General features: G+C 42.1%; 1 protein-coding gene and 1 long non-coding RNA gene across 3 annotated transcripts in view; one reads left to right on the forward strand and one right to left on the reverse strand.

Annotated features, from left to right (window-relative positions):
* Positions 1 to 19245, reverse strand: part of LOC308072673 — a 302394-nt gene that overhangs the window by 193380 nt on the left and 89769 nt on the right. The window lies entirely within an intron of this gene.
* Positions 681 to 18424, forward strand: LOC308072299 (uncharacterized protein; the record flags this gene model as incomplete). The annotated part of the gene is made up of 3 exons (XM_080408954.1): positions 681 to 720; positions 2495 to 2639; positions 2672 to 18424. The coding sequence occupies 3 exons, from the start codon at positions 681 to 683 to the stop codon at positions 3486 to 3488; spliced, it is 1002 nt and encodes a 333-aa protein (XP_080265080.1). The 3' UTR covers positions 3489 to 18424.

Consider the following 19245-nt stretch of genomic DNA (forward strand, 5'->3'; position numbering starts at 1 on the left):
GCAGTGACTTGGAAAGAAAGCTGATTTTCTAGATACAGTATTCTGGAGCTGAAGGTTTCGAGTTGAATTTTGGGAAGCTGGGTATATGACTTAGGTATTAACTTGCTCCATTTGCATTGTAAATCTATTTCTTACATATTAATATTACTTCTTTTAAACAAAGTTGCTAAAAGCAACCGAATGCAATGATTTCTCATTGTCATTGCTGCCATCATTATCTGCAATATAAAAGAGGATTTTAAGTTAGATTAATTAGAAAATACAAGTCAAGGCTTTGAGTATTTCTCTAACACAACTAAACTCTGAGTAAGACAAATCAAGACTAGCAAATTGAGTCTTTACCAAAACCAAATACCAACAACTGGAGTCCCATGCTGGCATTTTTAACATTACAGCCCCTAGCTCCTGCAAATTGGACAAGCTTGAAAATATGAACCAGATGCAATTTGTGTGATTCTTACATGGCTTTTAGTACAGTGAAAAAGCAAAGTGTGCTGCACATCAAAGATCCATCCCTATCCCATTACAGCAGCAGCGCTACCAGGAACCATGTTCAAAGAGAGAGATTGGTAAGAAGTGGGTCCACTTCTGCATTCACTTTGGTTTACATCAAGTTGCCTCCAGGGAAGTGTAGTTCAAGCAAGTTTTATCAGTTGCAAAGATTCTATCAGGTTTACCCCATGCAGGCCTCAGCAAGCCCAGAGCAGATGAGTGTGTCAGGTAAACAGATAACAGCAAGGAAAGATGGAGGCTTTTAATGCCTAAAGTTTTATCAGTGAAGATTCAAGATGTTAGAAGAGAATTTTCAGGAACATTCAAAGCCACTGTAGGTTTGGGAAAAGGTCATGGAGCCTAAATCAGGCCATGACATCAACAAAACTGTGCTTTTACATGTCCACCTTTCACTTTGAAAACAGTTTTTTTTTCCTGGTGACAATGATCAACAGAGTTTCAGGTTTGATATTTCTTTCCCAGCAGGTATTTGGGTCTTGCAACAAACACTAGGGACCAGTAAGAGAGATAGATTTTTTTTTTTTAAATATCCTCTTTACCTAGAAGCAATAAATATCCAGCAGACTTCTGAAGACTCTGCACTGCCTCTAAACTCTGAACATATTAAATGCACTGCCAGGTTCTCCATGTTGACTGTAAAAATCTCATTGTTACTAGCACCAGGCTTGCTTGTGCAAAGAGTATGAGTACAGAACAAAATCAGAAGCCTTCACATAACCTTAAAGGTGAAATTAAAAATCTGAACTACATTATTCCTACTGGGAAGAAGGGAGAAGAGAGATTACAGTATGAAAACACTAAATTATAACAATACATTTATTTTATTATTTGTGCACATAAAATAAGAAAAAAAAGGAAGGGAAAAAATAGCATATAGACTCACAGTAGAAAGTCCCCCTATCCCCCAGGGCATCACAACAAGGGTACCACAGATAACGAAGCATCTGTGATCAATAAGATGCTCTCAGCCTGCTCATTTATGCATTAATGAAATGTGTGCAGCAGTTCACTCAGCTGATAAAGTTTCCCACAGGGGACTATGTCCAGGGGAAAACAAATGATCAAAATGAACAAACATGATTAGAGGAAGGAAAAAAGACAATGAAAAGCAGCTAGGGGAGAAGTCAGACCCAACAGTTAGACAATCCGTTTCATTTCTGAGTGCCACCCTTCCTCTCCACCAACTCACAGGGCGATCACAAGGAAATATCACAAGACATAGTCTTCAGCGTATACACAGAAAAGTAGTCTGGATTTCTCCCAGTCTAAATCCATTTATTTTAACAGTGTCCTGCACACAGATACTTCTATTTAAACCAACAGAAAACAGTCCTTCTAGCAGCTACCGAAATGTGAAAAGCCTGGCTCTAGATCTAAAAACTGTGAGTCCATCAAGTGCAACTTTAGTGCTAGACCACTTAGGAAGAAGTCAGACTAGACCCAGTGGCTCATTTCATTAGGCTGGATATTCTTCAAGAAAAAAAAAGAAGTTCTTCTTGAAGAACTTAAAGGCACAGGGGCAGGCCATCCCCATGTGCCGAGGAAGAAGACCGGCCTGGCTGAACAGAGAGATTTTGCTGGAAATCAGGGGGAAAAAAGAGAATTTATGACCTGTGGAAGAAGGGGCAGGCAGCTCAGGAGGGCTACAAGCATGTTGTGAGGTTATGCAGGGAGAAAATTAGAAGGGCCAAAGCCCAACTAAAACTTACTCTGACTACTGCTGTAAAAGACAATAAAACCCATTTCTATAAATCCTTTCTATTAGCAACAAAAGGAGAGCTAAGGAGGATCTCCATCCTCTGTTGAATGCAGGGGGAAACATCATGACAAGGGAGGTAGAAGAGGCTGAGGTACTTCATGGCTTCTTTTTGTCAGCCTTTAATAGTAAAACCAGTCGTTCTCTGGATGCCCAGCCCCTGAGCTGGAAGACAGGGAGCAGAATGAAGCCCCCATGATCCAAGGGGAAATGGTCAATGACCAGGTACACCACTGAGACACTCACAAGTCTATGGGCCAGGCAGGATCCACCCAAGGGTGCTGAGGGAGCTGGCAGAAGTGCTCACTGAGCCACATTCTATCATTTATCAGCTGTCCTGGCTAACTGCAGAGGTCCCAGAAGACTGGAGGTCAGCCAGTGTGACGTCCTCGAAGGCCAGAGGTCAGCCAGTGTGACGTCCATCTACAAGAAGGTCCGGAAGGAGGATCCAGGACACTACGGGCCTGCCAGCCTGCCCTGGGTGCCGGGGAAGGTGCCGGAGCAGACGGTGCTGAGCGCCATCACCCAGCACGTGCAGGACAGCCGGGGGGTCAGGCCCGTCCAGCGCGGGGTTCTGGCAGGCAGGTCCTGCCTGGCTGCCCTGATCTCCTTGTGGGACAAGGTGACCCCCCTGACGGGTGAGGGACAGGCTGCGGGTGGTGGCTGCCCGGGCTGGAGCGAAGCCTTTGGCACCGTCCCCACAGCATCTCCTGCAGCCACCGGCTGCTCCCGGCCGGGCCGGGGGGGCTCTGCGCGGGGTCAGGAGCTGGGGGGCGGCCGGGCCAGGGAGCGGTGGGGAATGGAGTCACATCCCGCTGGCGCCGGGCACACGGGGGGGTTCCCCAGGGCTCAGCGCCGGGGCCCGTCCTGCTGCGTGTCTGCACCGCCGGGCTGGGCGAGGGGAGCGAGTGCCCCCTCAGTCAGGGCAGGGGGCACCCAGCTGGGGGGAGCTGAGCTGCTGGGGGGCAGGGGGCTCTGCAGGGGGGCTGGGCAGGCCGGGCTGCAGGCAGGTCAGGCTCGGGCTCTTCTCCCACATAACAAGGAGGAAACAGCCTCAGGTTGTGCCAGGGGAGGTTTAGGTTGGGTATTGGGAAAAAAAAAAAGATTCACTGAAAGAGTGGTCAGGCATCGGGACAGGCTGCCCAGGGAGGTGGTGGAGTCACCACCCCTGGAGGTGTTTCAAAGACGTGTAGATGTGGCACTTAGGGACATGGTTTAGTGTTGGGCTTCGCAATGTTAGGTCAAAATGATTGGACTCGATCTTAAAGTTCTTTTCCAGCCTCCAATATAAATGAATCTATGATTACCCATGACCTCTGCTGAGAGCTTTACGTCAAACCTCTGAAAGCAGTCAGCTGCTGTGCAGAGCCCTGCACTCAGTCCAGCGATAAGCACACCTTCCCCTACACCTCAGTAACTACAGCCCCCACACTGGCCCACGCTCACTGCTGCATGGCTTTGGTTTGGTTTTTATTCACACCTCCTCAAAAAAAACCCCAAACGCTAACAAACCAGCTTGCTGCTTCCTCCAGCTTCTGGAGAGAAAAGCTGGCTTATGCGTGTTGGAAGAAGCGTAGGATAGCATGTATCCTATATTCACTATGGCACAAATTCAATGGGTAGCACATATCCTGAATTCACTATTGCACAAACACCTGTGTGCAGCATGTGAGGGAATCATGCCGCTGTATATATAGGGTGTTGGTTTTGGGTTTTTTTGAAAAAAAAAAAAAAAACCAACAATTTGATACTGAGTCAGGAAGATACAATTTGCCATTAGACATCTCACAGCTTCTCACAAATGAGGTCAAGGTCAGTAATTCTGATCACTATCTACATTGCAGGTAGATTTTTGCTTGTTTTAACTTTCTTCTTTAGCTACTGCCTGTGACAATCAGTCAACTGTGCTGTGATATAGCATAATTTTACTACAAAAACAACTGCTCCAGCAGTGACTGGATTAACAATATAACAAAATTGTTTGTAAAAAGTACATGGCAATGAAAAGCTCTTTGGAAGCAGGTGACTTCTATTATAATAGGACTTGATTCTGAATATCAAGGTGTCTTGAGGTTGCGCCCTAAACAGCAGTGTAAGGCATCACTGATGTACCCTCAGGCACACATAAAACACATATAATGCAGATCATTTTCAGCAGAGCACAGGGATAACAAATCTGCATGTGTAGGCTGTTGAAAGCAGTACAATTCATTTCAGAATAAAAAGGAGAGAAGAGCAATGCTCCCCATCTCTTCCTGATGAAGCATTTTACAGCACTGTAGGTGTACACATTATGTATGGAATTGCGTAGCTTGTTTTCCCTTTTAGAGAGCTGTGCTTAGAAATAAATAAAGTGTATCAGATGGAGTGAGATAGAATTCATTTCTGAATTGTATCATGAATGAGTTTGCGTAGCTTCCCAAATGAGAGAAAGGAATCTGAGGGTAGTGGAAAACAGAATGGCTGAAGTTACAAGGAAGGCACTATTGGGACCAGCAAAGGCAGAATTTGCCTGCTTTTCATCACTGAGTCTTTCCCAATTGACTGAAAGCTAAAGCAGCAGCTCCATTAGTGTTTTATTGAGTTCACAAATCAATGTGAAATTCCATATGCTTTGCTAAGACACCAGCACAAACATGTTTGGGAATATTTATACACATAGAGAGAGTGTATGTAAGTATACAGAGATAAGGGCCCCTCCTCTCCATCCAGATTTGCATGAAGTCAAACAAAATTGATGTGGTATTTGGCAGGTAATGTAGGAGGATTCACAGAGCCATGGCACTGAACTTGTCAGCTAAAATATTTCATTCTGTTATTGGAAATCATTATTTTCACCCTCTAGAAATCTCCTTGTATTTTGAGTGGTTTGTGAAGCAAATGGAACTGCACCAGTAAAGCCATTCAGTATAAAAAGTGTCATGGCAGAAATGTAACCTATCTTGAGAATTAAACATTGGTATTGAGCTCCTTGCTAGGTTAATCACTCTTCTGCCAGTAGCTGTATTTCCTCTTTCCAAACTCTCTAACACGTGTTTTTGTTGCCATCTTCCTTCAATAATCAAACTTGGAGAGCACGTTCTGTTTCAGTTGAGGGGAACTCATGACTTCCAGAATTTACGAGTAGCTTTTGGTGATCACAGAAAGGGAAATTCCCTTTGCCTTGCTCTCCCTGCGCTGGTGCCAAAGGTACCTGCCTTGTAACTTCAGCCATTCTGGCCTCCACTCTCAGCTAAAAGTGTGCACTTTAGTGTATGCCAGGGATCAAGGAGATACATCAAACTAGCAAGGACAGACAGTGAAATTTAGCCCAAAGTCCAAAAATCCCTGTGTATTTTTACCTACTACAAGCAGGCACAAGATGAAAACACAAACATTTTGCTTTAAAGAAAGGTCCTCGGTGTTCCAAACCTACAGGTTGTTACAAGGGTGCCTACTTAGATGTTCCCCCAAAATCTTGTAAGTCAGCTCTCGTATGACTTCAAAAGACTGATTCAGCTCCTAAAGCACTTCTGAGGTGGCATTTCCATAAGCAACACACTGATCTATAGGATTGTGCTGCTTCTTGGATGGGGTTGGATATATACAGCAGAACGTACCTCCATCACAGGCAGAAACCCAGATCAAGCTGGTTGCTCATAAGCATTCGCCATCTTCCTGTGACCATAACACAAGAAATGAGGACACTAGGGCTTGGGATGTTCAACACACCTGCCAAGCAGCAGTTTGAACCGGGGTAGTTGGTGCTCCACCTTTCTGAAATTCAGGCCCCCAGTTCAGAAGAACCACAGTGCAGTCGGAGCTGTGATCATTTCCACTCCCATCCGAAGTGGGCTGGTGCTCTGACTGAGATAAGGGTGCACCAGGGTTTAGATCAGAAGATGGTAATCACTAGTATTGCTGCTTCAGACCACACAACCTTCATTAATTTAAATCATTACTGCAAGCAGCATTACTGCATATGAAAATAAGTCACTTGAATGAGGAGAAAGTTTCCAAATTCTGTGTTTCTATTTCTTTTTAATAAAGCTGAAGCTTGCTAACAATATGCTGAAGCACAATGGAAAATTCACATTTATAAAATAATGTAAAATCCTATCTGGTGTGTGGGAAGAAGATAAGGGCTGTTTATCAACAGGAATAAAGTGATTGAAATTGGAAATCAGATGCTGGATATCCTTCATTTGCAGACTGCACAGCTGCAATTAGCAACACAAAGAAGGTATTCACCATTTCAAAAATCTTACTGCACCGATGCATCTTGCTAAAAATATGTGCAATGAAAGGTTCTGCCTCAGAATACAATTAAACACAGAAAATTTAAAATTCATTTGAAGTATTTGTATCCTAAATAGAATGCATTAATTTAAATGATGTATATATTCTAGATGCTTGCACAAAAGTATGTGTGCTTATACTTCCATAAGGTAAGACTTCAGTCATTTTTATTTTCTATTAAATATCTATATAATTGACACCAAAATCTTTTATCTCATTTCGTTCAGCATGTATGGTCATTTATAGATCTAGACACAAATACCATCCAAAGTGAGAATACAAAATAAAGCTTTTTTCCTTAATGTACAAATTTAAAAACTCTCTCTATAATTTATTTTATAATTCCTTTTCTATCACATTGTACTTGCATTTAATATCACTTCAGCTGAAGTACAATGTAAATTTCTCACCAAAAGACTCCATCTTCAGGAGAAATGTCTGTGTTTCCAGTCTTTGTATCTCCTGTTTAGCATTTTTCAAATTAAATCTCTCCTAGATGAATCCAGTATATTGCTCAGCAGTTATTGAAATTTATGAACATGTTTAAGCTTTTTCATACCGCTGTTAACCATTATGATTGCCTCCTTTAAATCTTTCATTTTATAGCCATCACTTCAGCAGATTGTGTTGGTGACATTCATGAATTTCTCAGATCACAACCGTGCCTGTACTTAACATCTTGGGGTAGAGTTATGCTTCCAAAACCATTCCTTGGTTGTCTGATTTAACCTCCTGCTCCACTGAATCCCCAAATATTCTGTCACCAAACTGCCAGAAGGCCGGAGTTTGGGGGAATTACCATCACAGTCTGTGGGTCAAACTGTCACCTCTCTCTGCTTCCACTGCACAGAAAATCCAGTAGAAGTTGTTCTCAACTCCAAATACTACCAACCACCACAGATACAACAGTACCAACTCTGAGTCAAGGGAGAGGCATTTTCTTTGCACGAGGAATGATGCTGGGGGAGAAGCTCATGGGAGCAGATTCAGTGTAACTGGGAAGCACACAGTTTCAGTCAAGGGACATCATCATTTTCCCTAAGGGATATGGAGGCTGGCCTGGCTACTGGCTCAAACCAGCCAGTGTCGGTGGTCCAGCCCAGCTCACAAAGCTTTTCTATTCCTCCCATGTTATAGTATCCTCGCTGTCCTTGATCACTGCCTAATGCAAACAGTGAAACAGTAAGATCAGGGGTAGTGAACTTTAGGGAAAGTCTGTCTCCAAGTACACCTCCTAGTACTGACCACAGCATCAAGCGCTGTAAAAGCTCTGTCAGCAGTTCGAGTGACTAGGAGCACCAAAGGTCCCCCCCGGGGTCCTGCTCCCACCAGCCAGCTGGCCTGTCCCCATGTGCCCCCAAGGCAGCTGCTTTGCTAGCCCTGCTACAGCAGTGGCTGGTGTCCCACATGGGTGGGAAGGGAGGTGGGTGGCTGTGTGGCCACGCTGCTTGCTGCAAAGCACACGCCATGCTGATCAGAGAGCCACAGAACGGTTTGGGTTGGAAGGGACCTTAATGATCACCCAGTCCCACCCCCCTGCCACGGGCAGGGACACCCCCCACCAGCCCAGGCTGCTCCCAGCCCCATCCAGCCTGGCCTTGGGCACTGCCAGGGATGGGGCACCCACAGCTGCTCTGGGCAGCCTGGGCCAGCGCCTCGCCGCCCTCACGGGGGAGAATTTCTTCCTCATATCTGAGCACACTAGCCCTCATGAATAATGTATTTTATTAATAACATACACTAATAACAACACACATGTAGCCCAAAGCCACACATTTAAGACTAGTGTCAGCCTACTACAACATATGGCAACAGCACTGGGTCCAGGCTCAAACAGCTCTAGAGGCTGATCGCCTTCACAATAAAGAAATGCCTACCCCTGACTCTCATCTGCCTAAGATTTAGGGATTGTTATTGTTGAAAATGAGAAAATTCCATTAGTGGGGTTCACAGTACCAGTGTTTTTGAAATTCCAGTCTAAAAATCCCACAGGACCGCAAAAGGTACTTGAGGAAAGACAAGTCCATCACTGGGACACTTACCTTCATTTCCCAGACACCTGCATTACTTTCCTGGCAAACTTTTGATTTCTCAGCACAAGCCACTCCCCAAGCACAACACACACACACACATGTGCAGACACGCAGAGGCAGATATTGCAGAAAAAAATCAGAAGGGACTTGCCTGCTAGCTGAAAATGCCTCCACTCCTTTTACCACTAAGTTTTTTTTGCAGCTGGGGCAAGTTCCTTCAAACACCAAAAGAAAGGAGAAACTGAGCTGAAAATAATTCTGTGATCAAGCATGCAAGCAAGCTTGCCCGAATATCAGGGCTGGAAGAGGAAGGCTGACCTTTCCAAATCACACAAAAATCCTAGTTCTACTCTCACTCATGCAACCCAATCCAAAGCCGATGAAGACACAAACTATACAATGAACACAAATGCTTCCTTTTCTCCTCCCCACCTCCCCCAGCCTTTAAAACTATAGGTCCTCAGGGCAGGCAGCACCTCAGCACACAAATGTATTCTTGTAGCTAATCCTGCAAACCCCTAGTTAGCTTCTCCCCATCTTTAAAATACAGGCACGCATTGCCGCTGGCAAGAAAAAACAAATTCTGTGTGAAAACTATAGAGAATTTGGTTAACATTTGATTAACATTTACTAATAAATGTTATTTTTATCTAAATACTAAGTATGTTTTACACTAGGGATATACCGTGGGAGCTCACGCCCAGCTAGGCCAGGTAATGCCGCAGCCTTTAGTGTCCTAAAGACACTGCTGTATCTTTAGGAGCTGTTCCTCAAAACATTTTAAAACCCTTTTGTATTTGTACACACACCTGTATGCAGATAGCTACTGTACTTTCCTACAGTTAAAGACTCATTTAAATTCTGAGATGATGCTTCTAAAGTGGTAATCACAGATCTCAGCAGTAACCAACCAGACAGCGAACTCATTACCATGTCGTCTGTTTGCTTACAGCAAAAATAACTAGAAAGCCAAACAGGTGGAGGTAAAACAAAGCTAACTAGCGAGAAGATAACAGCATTTTCAGGTGTATTCTCTGCCTTCTGCGACCCCTTTAGCCATTGACCTGCTGCTGTGTGGGCAGCGCTGCCCTCTGCATTAGCGCAGCCGCACACAGAGCGGTGCAGGACATGTTCTCCGGCTCTCCAGGCGCCGGAGTTGAGTAGATCTGTTTTTACTGACAGCAAAATCAGTTACACCTCGTTGCAGCTTTAAGCAGACCTGACTTAAATATGGTTTGAATCAGGCAGAGAAAAGTCAGAACATCAGAACTTGAATAAATAGTTCAGTGCCCAAGAGGGCTACTGCCTTGCGCACAAAAGTCACACTAGAAATGCCCACAGCTCTGAACACACCGCTCTTAGGCATGGTTCATACAGCCCCTGCAGCTTCACCTCTCGATATCTTCCTAGCTCTTATTTTACTGCATAATTTTTCCTGGTTATAAACAGTGGTACATCAGCATTAAAAGAAAGACTCTCAAATTTAAGGTAAATTAAATAATAAGGTAAATTAAATAATAACATGACTGTTACATTATTTTTTAATGATATTAAAACTATACCATTTTTCACAGGGACATTCTCCATTTTTCACGTTATGCTGCAGATACCTGGTAAAAATATCTGGTAGGTCCTGATATTTAATTAAAACAATTTTTAATCAGGTAATTTCCCACACACACACATTTCTTGCTAGGGTGAGTATAATTTGCTCCAGTTCATTTAACCACATTTCAATGGAAAGAAGGAGCAAAGACCCTACAGTGAAAGGACGGAGTGCAGCTGCTCTGTTCTGCCCAGACTCAGAGGGATGCTCATTCAGTTGCTCTTTAAAAGCATGAAGCTTTAGGGACAAATAAACTGGCATAAGCCTTTTCTGACTTAGAAGGTACCGACATTTTTAATAGTTTATTATTTTTCTAGGTGTGGCCATTTTCTGAGTGGCCATTTCACAAAAGTAAACAATTTGTGGGTTAATACCAGGACCATCTGAGGTTTTACTGCACAGCCACCTTATGTTCTATGCCCAGCGGATCACACGGGTATGTAATTACTGGTTCGCATGTAGGCGCATCTGCACTAGGCACATTTGGGTTTTTGTGAGCTAGATTAATGCTTTCTAACTCACCAACTTGTCCACTCAGGAAAACATCCCTTAAAGTTCTGTGCAGCTTTGTCTCAGACATAACCTTCATCGCAAGGTGGTGATGGGTCATCAGTACCCAGTGTCCTGCGGGACGATGCAGTCCCCACAAATGTCTGTGTGCTAGCTACAGTTAGAGACGTGCTAATTCTCATAGTCAAATTCTGTCCCAAAGGTAAGCAAACTGGAGAAAGCCTAGCAGGAAAACCAAGGCAACAAACCCAATGCCACCCAAACAAGATGACCAGTGAGCTAATGGTGAGATCAGGGCTGCTTGTCTCATAGCTACCGTAATGGGAAACCAAGATCTGCACATCCTTCACACTGCAACTTTGAGTTCATTGGAAGTTAAGTCCTAAGAAGAAGCAGGGAACTCTCAGGCATAACAAGTAGAGTTAGAAGCTGTGCTTTTCTGAGGAATCTTTACTGATTGTTCAGTTCTTGGATGTCCTAAAAATCAAAAAAAAAGGTCAGCTAGGGTAGACAGGTACTTTCTTGAAAGTGAACACCATACTTCCAGCAGCAATCACAATGAAAGACCAAGTACAGGCTAGGTTAAAACAGCACCAATTGCAAAGTGCCGACCACTTAATTTTGAGAAGTCATCCAGTTCTGGGGCTGTTTCCCATGCAATCTGAAGATTGATATATGCCATCATTTTGGAAAATAATTGCCTCCTGGTAACCAGTCAAAAAGTTTCCCAGGTTGTAATCTATTATTAAAGACTGTTAAATACAAGTATACAGACAAGCACCTGGGGTCGAAATCTACTTTAAATATATATTTAAATTCAAATTTTGCTTAAATAAATTGGTATAACAATGACTAAGGGCTGAATACACTTACTAGAAAAGTCACATTTCTGAATACGAAACCTCTAACCTACTTGTTTGTCAATTGGTCAGGAGCTACAATCAACATTCGTAATCCCGCTTTAGAAGAACATGCGTTTTGCAAGACCTTGGCCACCTCCACTTCCTAGTCATCAAGTTCACATACCCAGCACAAGATTACCAGTTGCAAGGTACAGTCTCCCCTAATTTTGGCAGAACACTTCTTTTTGTTGGAAGGTAGTTCTATTGTCTATGGGCTCTCCCGCACCATTATTGCAATCAGATTAACATCCTCCTGTACTGAGCCATACAGGATATATCACTGCCTTCAGATGCTTGAACAGAATTACAGTCCCTTCACGCAGGTAGAGCTGAGCTTCTGATGCAGTCAGGGCTGCACCGTGCTCCTAAACCTGACACAGGGATTTTTCCAGCTTCAGAGCACTCCAGTTGGCACTCACAGATCTTTTAAATTGAAGCCTTTGACACTTGTGTGACAGAAGGAGGATAATGGTAGGAATGACAGACATATGCAATCATTGAGCTGTGAGCATTGTTGGAAGACAAGCATCTCTTTGGGGCATAAGTAAGAGGCTAACACATCAGTAATCCCACGGCCATCTTCCTGACCATGTTCCCTTGTCCAAGCCAGCATCTTGTGAAACAGATTCAAACTGACCAAACAGACACGGCCTTACTTACTAAAGGACACTATTGATCCATCAACCATGTAATGAATCAAGTGGCTGCAGGAGAATTCTCACAGTATAACCAATGAAAATGGATTTTTATTTATAATACTAATAGCAGCACAGAACTATTGAGTCTTTCCTGTTTAAAACAGCTTGCTTACTCAACATCAGGAAAGAGACTTACTTTACCATGTCAGTCACAACCCAAAATTTATTACATGCCTGTTTGATTTTCCAAGTTAGTACAATTACATGCTGTTGCTTCTAAATACAATTTAAGTAAAGGCAGGTATCAAAAAATATCCACACATTCTGATTCATTGGTATGCCATGCAGCCAAAGACTTGTAGAAGCTGTTAATGATACATGAATTATGTATGCTACAGCTCAATATAACATTTGGTGTGATTTAAACAGCATGAACTTTTAGTGAAAGTCATTTTGATTCTGTGATGTATTACACTTCGAAAACCCTTAGCAGGAGGTGGGAATTGAATGATGTTCTCTGAAAGCTTTTATTTGTTAAGCATACACAATGCAGCTGCAACTAGATCCTAAATAATGGCAAGGAGTGAAATGAAAGATCTGATACAAAATTAGGTTGCTGCACAACTTGATTCTGAGAGTGTCAGTGAGGTAACGGGAAGTAACAGAGGGGAAGAAAGCAGGAATCAACCATTCCCCTTTTCTTCTGTAACAGCTGAACTTCAAGCTGCCATAGTAATATTTCTCATTTAAAACATCACTGTTCAGCTGAACATTTCATTTTGCAACACCAAACAGTTGGCTCTCAGTCCTGTGATTAGGCTGCCATTTCAATAATGAAACCATGAATCAGTAGCAAAAAGAGCCATCCAGTTGCTTACGAAGGGAAAAAGGAATTTGCCTAACTACATAACTCATTTTTAAAAATAAGTTAAATGCATGAAGGGGAAGAAAGATTAAAACACAGGTGGATAATGTGATCTTTATTTTTATTTTCTCTTTAAGATGCCCAAATTGTTTGGAAAGAATTTCAACACAGCTGAATGTGACAGCACCAATTTCTGGTGCACAAGGAAAGCTTTCAGCAATGATCCGTTTCCTACTTCCTAAGTCTCTACAGCAATCCTTTAAAGGAAAGTATCATTAAGATGTACAAAATTTGTCCATGAACCAAGATGCTTCTTTACTAGGTCTGTGGCATTATAAAGAAGCTTTTTTCAGTGCACAACCAAAATCAGGGACCCATTTTATTAAGCTCTAAATGTTTGTAAGCATAGGAATTTCTCTCCTTCCTGTACCATTCTGGGTTTTTTTTGAGAGCATTTAGCACTGACCTATCTCCCCTATCACTTATTAAAGAGAAACCTGCCATTGACATGGTAGTAAGTACAGGAATAGATGACAAACCATATTTCTGAAAACCTTGTCTTGAAACCAGCAGGCAATGACAGAAAACAAGTATTGCTCCTGTTTCATGGGTGGAAATAGAGGTGGTCTCCCTCAACATCATTTTAAAACCTTGCAATCTAGCAGAGAAAATAACCAAGATCTCCAACATGACAGTCCAATGGCTTTGACAAATAAGCTACTCCACTGTACAAAGGCTTAAATTTACTCATAAAATAGGACCAGCCTTTTAGGGCTGAGTTTGAACATACGGCATTTTTTTTGACTGTCTTAATCCCTTCTCCTCAAGTTTGAGACAGAAGTATAAACATTGTGATATTCTTGCCAGATACTTCTAAATCATCACAAAGCGTGATGCCAAAGACTATCAGCTATCCTTTCACACCAGCCCTTAACAAGGGTCAAGCCTCTCTTAATCCTGAAGACAAGCTAGCCAGGGAACTGCTGAAGTTTTTGTGTGAGGGATAACATCACTTCAGCAAAACCTCCTGGAAGATAGCCACTGAGTACAACCTGACATAAATAGCACCTACAATTATCTGTCTACTAGAAATATGGCTATAGTCCCCGAAGACAGAAGGGCACAGAACCTTTACTCAATAAAATGAAGTGAAAAAGCAATTTAAGTCTAAGCTCCCCAGACCCAGAAATGTTTGAAATACTCTCTGGAAAGGACAGTTCTCTAATGCTTTAGAAACACACTTCAGAAAATCTTCCAAGAGTTTTGCCAGACACAGCATACACTAAAGGATTACAATCTGCATATGGTTACTTCCTCTGTGCACAGAAAGAATTTCTAATTATAGGGAAGGCTTATAAAATCAAATCAATATGAGTACAAGTAGATATCAAGAAGAATCGGGGTAGTTGCTTGTACTGTTCAAAGAAAATAGAAATTCACTTAAGTGTGCTTATTCTCACAACACTTGGTAAAGGTTTGGGGTTTGCTTGGTACAAATGCTTGATGAATATTTGCAAAGAGTGGTGTTTTCAGCAAAAGCATGATGACACTTGGTCTAGAGGCAGATTATCAACAAAATTATTTCCTATAGCAGAGGTACTGCTTTGCCACAATATCATTATCACAAAACAGGGTTTATCAGATACAAAGCTCATTCTTCCCTTTCATGCTTACAAACTTCAAGAAAAAAAACAGCTCTTTTGGGAAAAAATTTCAAGATTTCAAAAACATTATTGTTCTGTATCTCCTGTGACACTGTTTAGGGACTCTGAATTGAGAAGCTCCTTCTATTTCAATGATGAGTCACGTTCCAAGCAGAACTCATTCAAAGAGAATAAAAATTGTCATTGCTGATATTTTTGTCCTCTTTAGAAGAAAAACAATTGAACAGTAATCCTCAATTGCGGTAGATCATTATAGAACTAGCACACTCTACCCACCACCCTGGAAGAACGTGCTATTTAGGATTATGCTTGTTAAATTAATGCATTTTTATTCTGACTGTGGAGAAAAGTAAATTAATAAAAAATTCAGAGAACACAAAGATGACAGTAATACAACTGATTATCGATAGCATCACACTGTTTTCCAGAGTGATTCATGCAGTAGATGCAACATACACATTTAAAATTTTAGTTGTCTTGGATTACAACTGGATCTTGTTCTCACTGGCCAAAATTTTTCAAAAATCCACCTCAGTTTACACTAAAAAACCTGAACTTAGACAGATACATGTCTCTAGATATAAGTAATGACTTTAAGTTATCCAGGATAACCCATTAAAATTAGCATGTTGAGTTAGAGTCTCGTTATTGTGAAAAACATCGGCCCTATACTTAATTTTCAGATCTTGTTGTTTACCATTGTTCTATCAAAACTGAAACAAGATGGCAAATGCAAGTATAATAATTGTTCTTATGTTTTAGCTACTGAATGAATATAATCTTTGATCTGAAAAATGCAAAATTCTGTGCTTGGGAACTCAAAAAGAAAAGTGGATACACTTCAGCCTGGGACTTAATAAAAGAGATGCATTAATACACACCCCCCAAGACTGGACTCTTAGAAGGGGAAATGTTGTATGCAGTACATCTTACAGGCAAAATTCTAGATGGTATGTGGGCCAGGGAAACCTCACTTTAACAGACAGGGAAGAGGTGTCTATACAAAACAGTGTCTGGTTCTGTGCATTATTTTACCCTTTCTTTTTACTATGATCCCAAGTAAATTAAATACTTGATTTTTGAAAGGTGTCCTAATACAAAAAGCATCTTGTGGTGTTTGCAGTCTTTCAGGAAAGACAGTGGAGCAGGGAGCAAAGATAGCTGGACTGGACAAGAGAGGACAACAGTGAGACACAGTGGTCCATCCAGTCTCTACAAGTTGCAAATTCCAAACTTGTGCTTGGGAAAGTGGAAGTCCAGCACTGCTACCCTAAAACCAGGATGAAAACTTTGAACTTCACCCTTGAACTACACTGCTCTCCGTACAAATCTCTGTGAATTTAGTTGCCAATTCCAGGGGCATGTTTCGAACTAGCTGGCTGAATGTTATCGCAACTGAATTCATCTAGACAGCTGCAGTGCCAGCATTATGATTCACCCAATTATTCAAGTTATTTCTGCCCAGTATGGCAGTTAGACTGAAATAGTTGAATTTAGTTGAATTGTTGATGCTTTTAGTTCCCTCCAGAACAGGACAGTGTTTGCCAAGGTATCCAACACACAGAAAAACTCGTAAGAGAGATAAAAAAGAATATTGAGTATGGCAGCATTCCCCACTGAGACACATAAAAGGATGGACGACTTCTTTGTTTTGCTAAGTCATTGTGTTCCAAATACAACAGTAACATGACCTGAGATGTAGTAGAGGAACATGCCAAAATCATTAAAAATACATACGTCTTATCTGCAGCAGCATACAAATACAACTGCTGCCCTGTTATTCTGTTAACATGACAGCAGACACAAGTAGGTAAAAAAAGATAAAACTATTTTATCAAATTTTTCTTCTAATATGAGCTTTTTGCAAGACCACTTCAGAAAGAGGAGAGGAGAGAGGAATGACATTTCCACTTGTTTTTTAAACATTTTTCCTCCTGCATTTTCTCCTTCTTCATCTCAGTGCAATAAAAATTTGGCAGAAACTATTTCTTTCATGTTCTCCTTACCGTTCTCCTCCTCCTGCCTCACCTTTTCCATTTTCAAAGCTTTGCCAACTTCAATAAGTTAGTGGCAGAAGGTGGCATTTCATTTTTCTTTTGTCCCTAACTTTTCCGAAGCTAGAGAAGTTTTGCAAAGTACATGAGAGAACAGGGAGAAAAGCTTGCCTAAATCCTTTTTTTTTTTGGTGGTTTTTTTTTTCACTTTGAAATTCTCTGTTTGTTTCTTACTTATCTAAAAGTGAAGTTGAAAAAACCACTGTTAACTCAGAAATGCGTGTGTTGAGCTTTGGGTGGAGGAGACACACAATGAAACCAGCAGTGGTACTTTTTACTGGAGTACAGAACCAGGAAGAAACCTCATCTCGAGAGTATCATGAAAAGGTATTTCGTTTTCCTCTCATCCTGTAACCTGAGGTGCAAATGAATATCACCAGCGTTGCTTCAGAGGGACTCCTGGATGCATCGACAACAACCTAGAAGGTTACTAAATGTGAGAAAAGTATCCGAAATTAGGCGAAACATAGCTTTTTGGAAGATGGTCAAAGCTAGTCTGTCTACTGCTTTCTCTACAGTCAGTGGGGAAAGAAAAGCTTTTTCCTGAGGGTGATTTTACCTCATCCAAACATCTGTTTATCTGTTTTAGGAGAGCATACATCCGCTTTTAAACATGCCCCCTCTTCTTGCTGGGAACCAAGGCTAAAAATCTAAGTTTAGATTGCTAAAGTTACAATGTCCTGAGTGACAAAATGAAGAGAATGCAATATGGCAGCTATCTTCCTGCGCTGATAGCTGAAGTATTGCCTCCTGGGGAGAAGGAGTAAAGGGAACTAAGTTTGCTTACAGCCCTGTTCTGCATGTCACTACTGGCTCTTAACGGAAGGACAGCGCTCTCAAACAGTAGTTCCACCCTGGGAGATCGCCTCAATAGAAAGGATGGGGTAAGTTTTTCTTCCTAAGCTTCAGAAAAAGCATCCTCTAAAAAAAGCAGCTTACCGGACGCATTGGAAATACAAGGACAGCTGAAAAAGACTACAAGGTGAAAAGGTTTCCTTTTCCCTCTTAAAGCTCTTTCCATGTTCTCCTTCCCCACTTTGTCCTTACAGCAGGACAGAAACTGAAATAAACCCTGTAAGCCTTTAGTTTCATCCAATTTTTAATTTTTGAAAAAGAAAAGTTATCAGAATCAAATCCATGATTCTCAATACTGTGGGAAATGATCTTACTCTTTCTGTCACTGTTCATATCCAAAGGTTGGGCACAACATACATCTCACACCCAGAAGGGCTATAAGCTGGCAGCAGCGGCAATTCACCAGCCTGGGAACAACAAGAAAACACACTCAAAACAGCTGTTCTCTTATGAACTTGTGCAGTCCAGGTGACTGGAACCACCCTTAAAACATTGACCCAAAGCTGCCAAACAAGCAGCAGGTCATAGGAAAAAACAGCAAAGATTGAAAGCTGGAGAAGCAAAGCTAACAAGTCTACAGATGAAAACTGCTCACATGCTGTGACTGGGGCTGAATTATATGGGGAGAAAAAAGGCTGCAAAGTGCCTGGAAAGCAAGAGAAAAGAAAAAGTAGTTCCTCATCCAATCCTAATATGATATATCTTCTGCAAAGGCATCTCAAAGCTTCTTACACAAACTGTTCTCATGGGGGGAAAAAAAAAAAAAAGAACAAAAGAAGAACAACCTCAAGAACCCCATGTGCTGTAATGCTGCAGTTAATGTAATTAAATTTTAAAACACTGCACCTAATAAAGATAAGTATATCAATAAATTGAGTAATAATGGTGGGGGGGGGGCAGAGGAACACAGCCAGGTGTCCCAGTTGGCACAAGCTGGCCTCAAATGCCAGGGCAGGCTGAGCACGGAGCTCAGCGCTGCCACAGCCGATGCACACACGCTGTGTCAGTGCAGGCACAGCCCGCCCGGTCCCCAGCGTGGGGCTGGCCTGGGGCAATTAGCTTCAGTGGCAAAGCTTACGCACAGTTGTGTCACACCATTTTATGTACTGAGTGCTAGAGAGCTCACAGTGACCTCGTGCTTAACCTTCCCTTGTGGCTTCAAGAGAATATCACTTCCTACAGCATTTTAAGCTCCCCTCTAATAACCCATCTGGAAAATCCCAACCTTTTCCCACCCTCTTTCTTGATATTTACATGGAAGGGCAGACAACATTATGGGAAAACTAAACACAAACCAGAGTATGATGCTGTGGGAAAACATTGGGATTCTTCAATATAATGTTGAGGAACTTGATACGCTGCGGATGCTCTAAGGACCCAAGCTATGTATACTGAAGCAGCACAAAGAGCTCCCATCAGGTACCTACCGCTAGATGCAGAATTGTACAGTCGTAGCAAGGAAATGTTTTTCTTCCCCCAGAGCCTCATGTCTGAACAATATCAGCTCTGTGCTGTAACCAGACTGGCTCCCACCCACCACCAGTGCCTCTCTGGTGAGGGCAAGGTTTCAA

This window comes from Falco punctatus (genome assembly GCF_963210335.1).
Source record: "Falco punctatus genome assembly, chromosome: 13".
Classification (NCBI taxonomy): Eukaryota; Metazoa; Chordata; class Aves; order Falconiformes; family Falconidae; genus Falco; species Falco punctatus.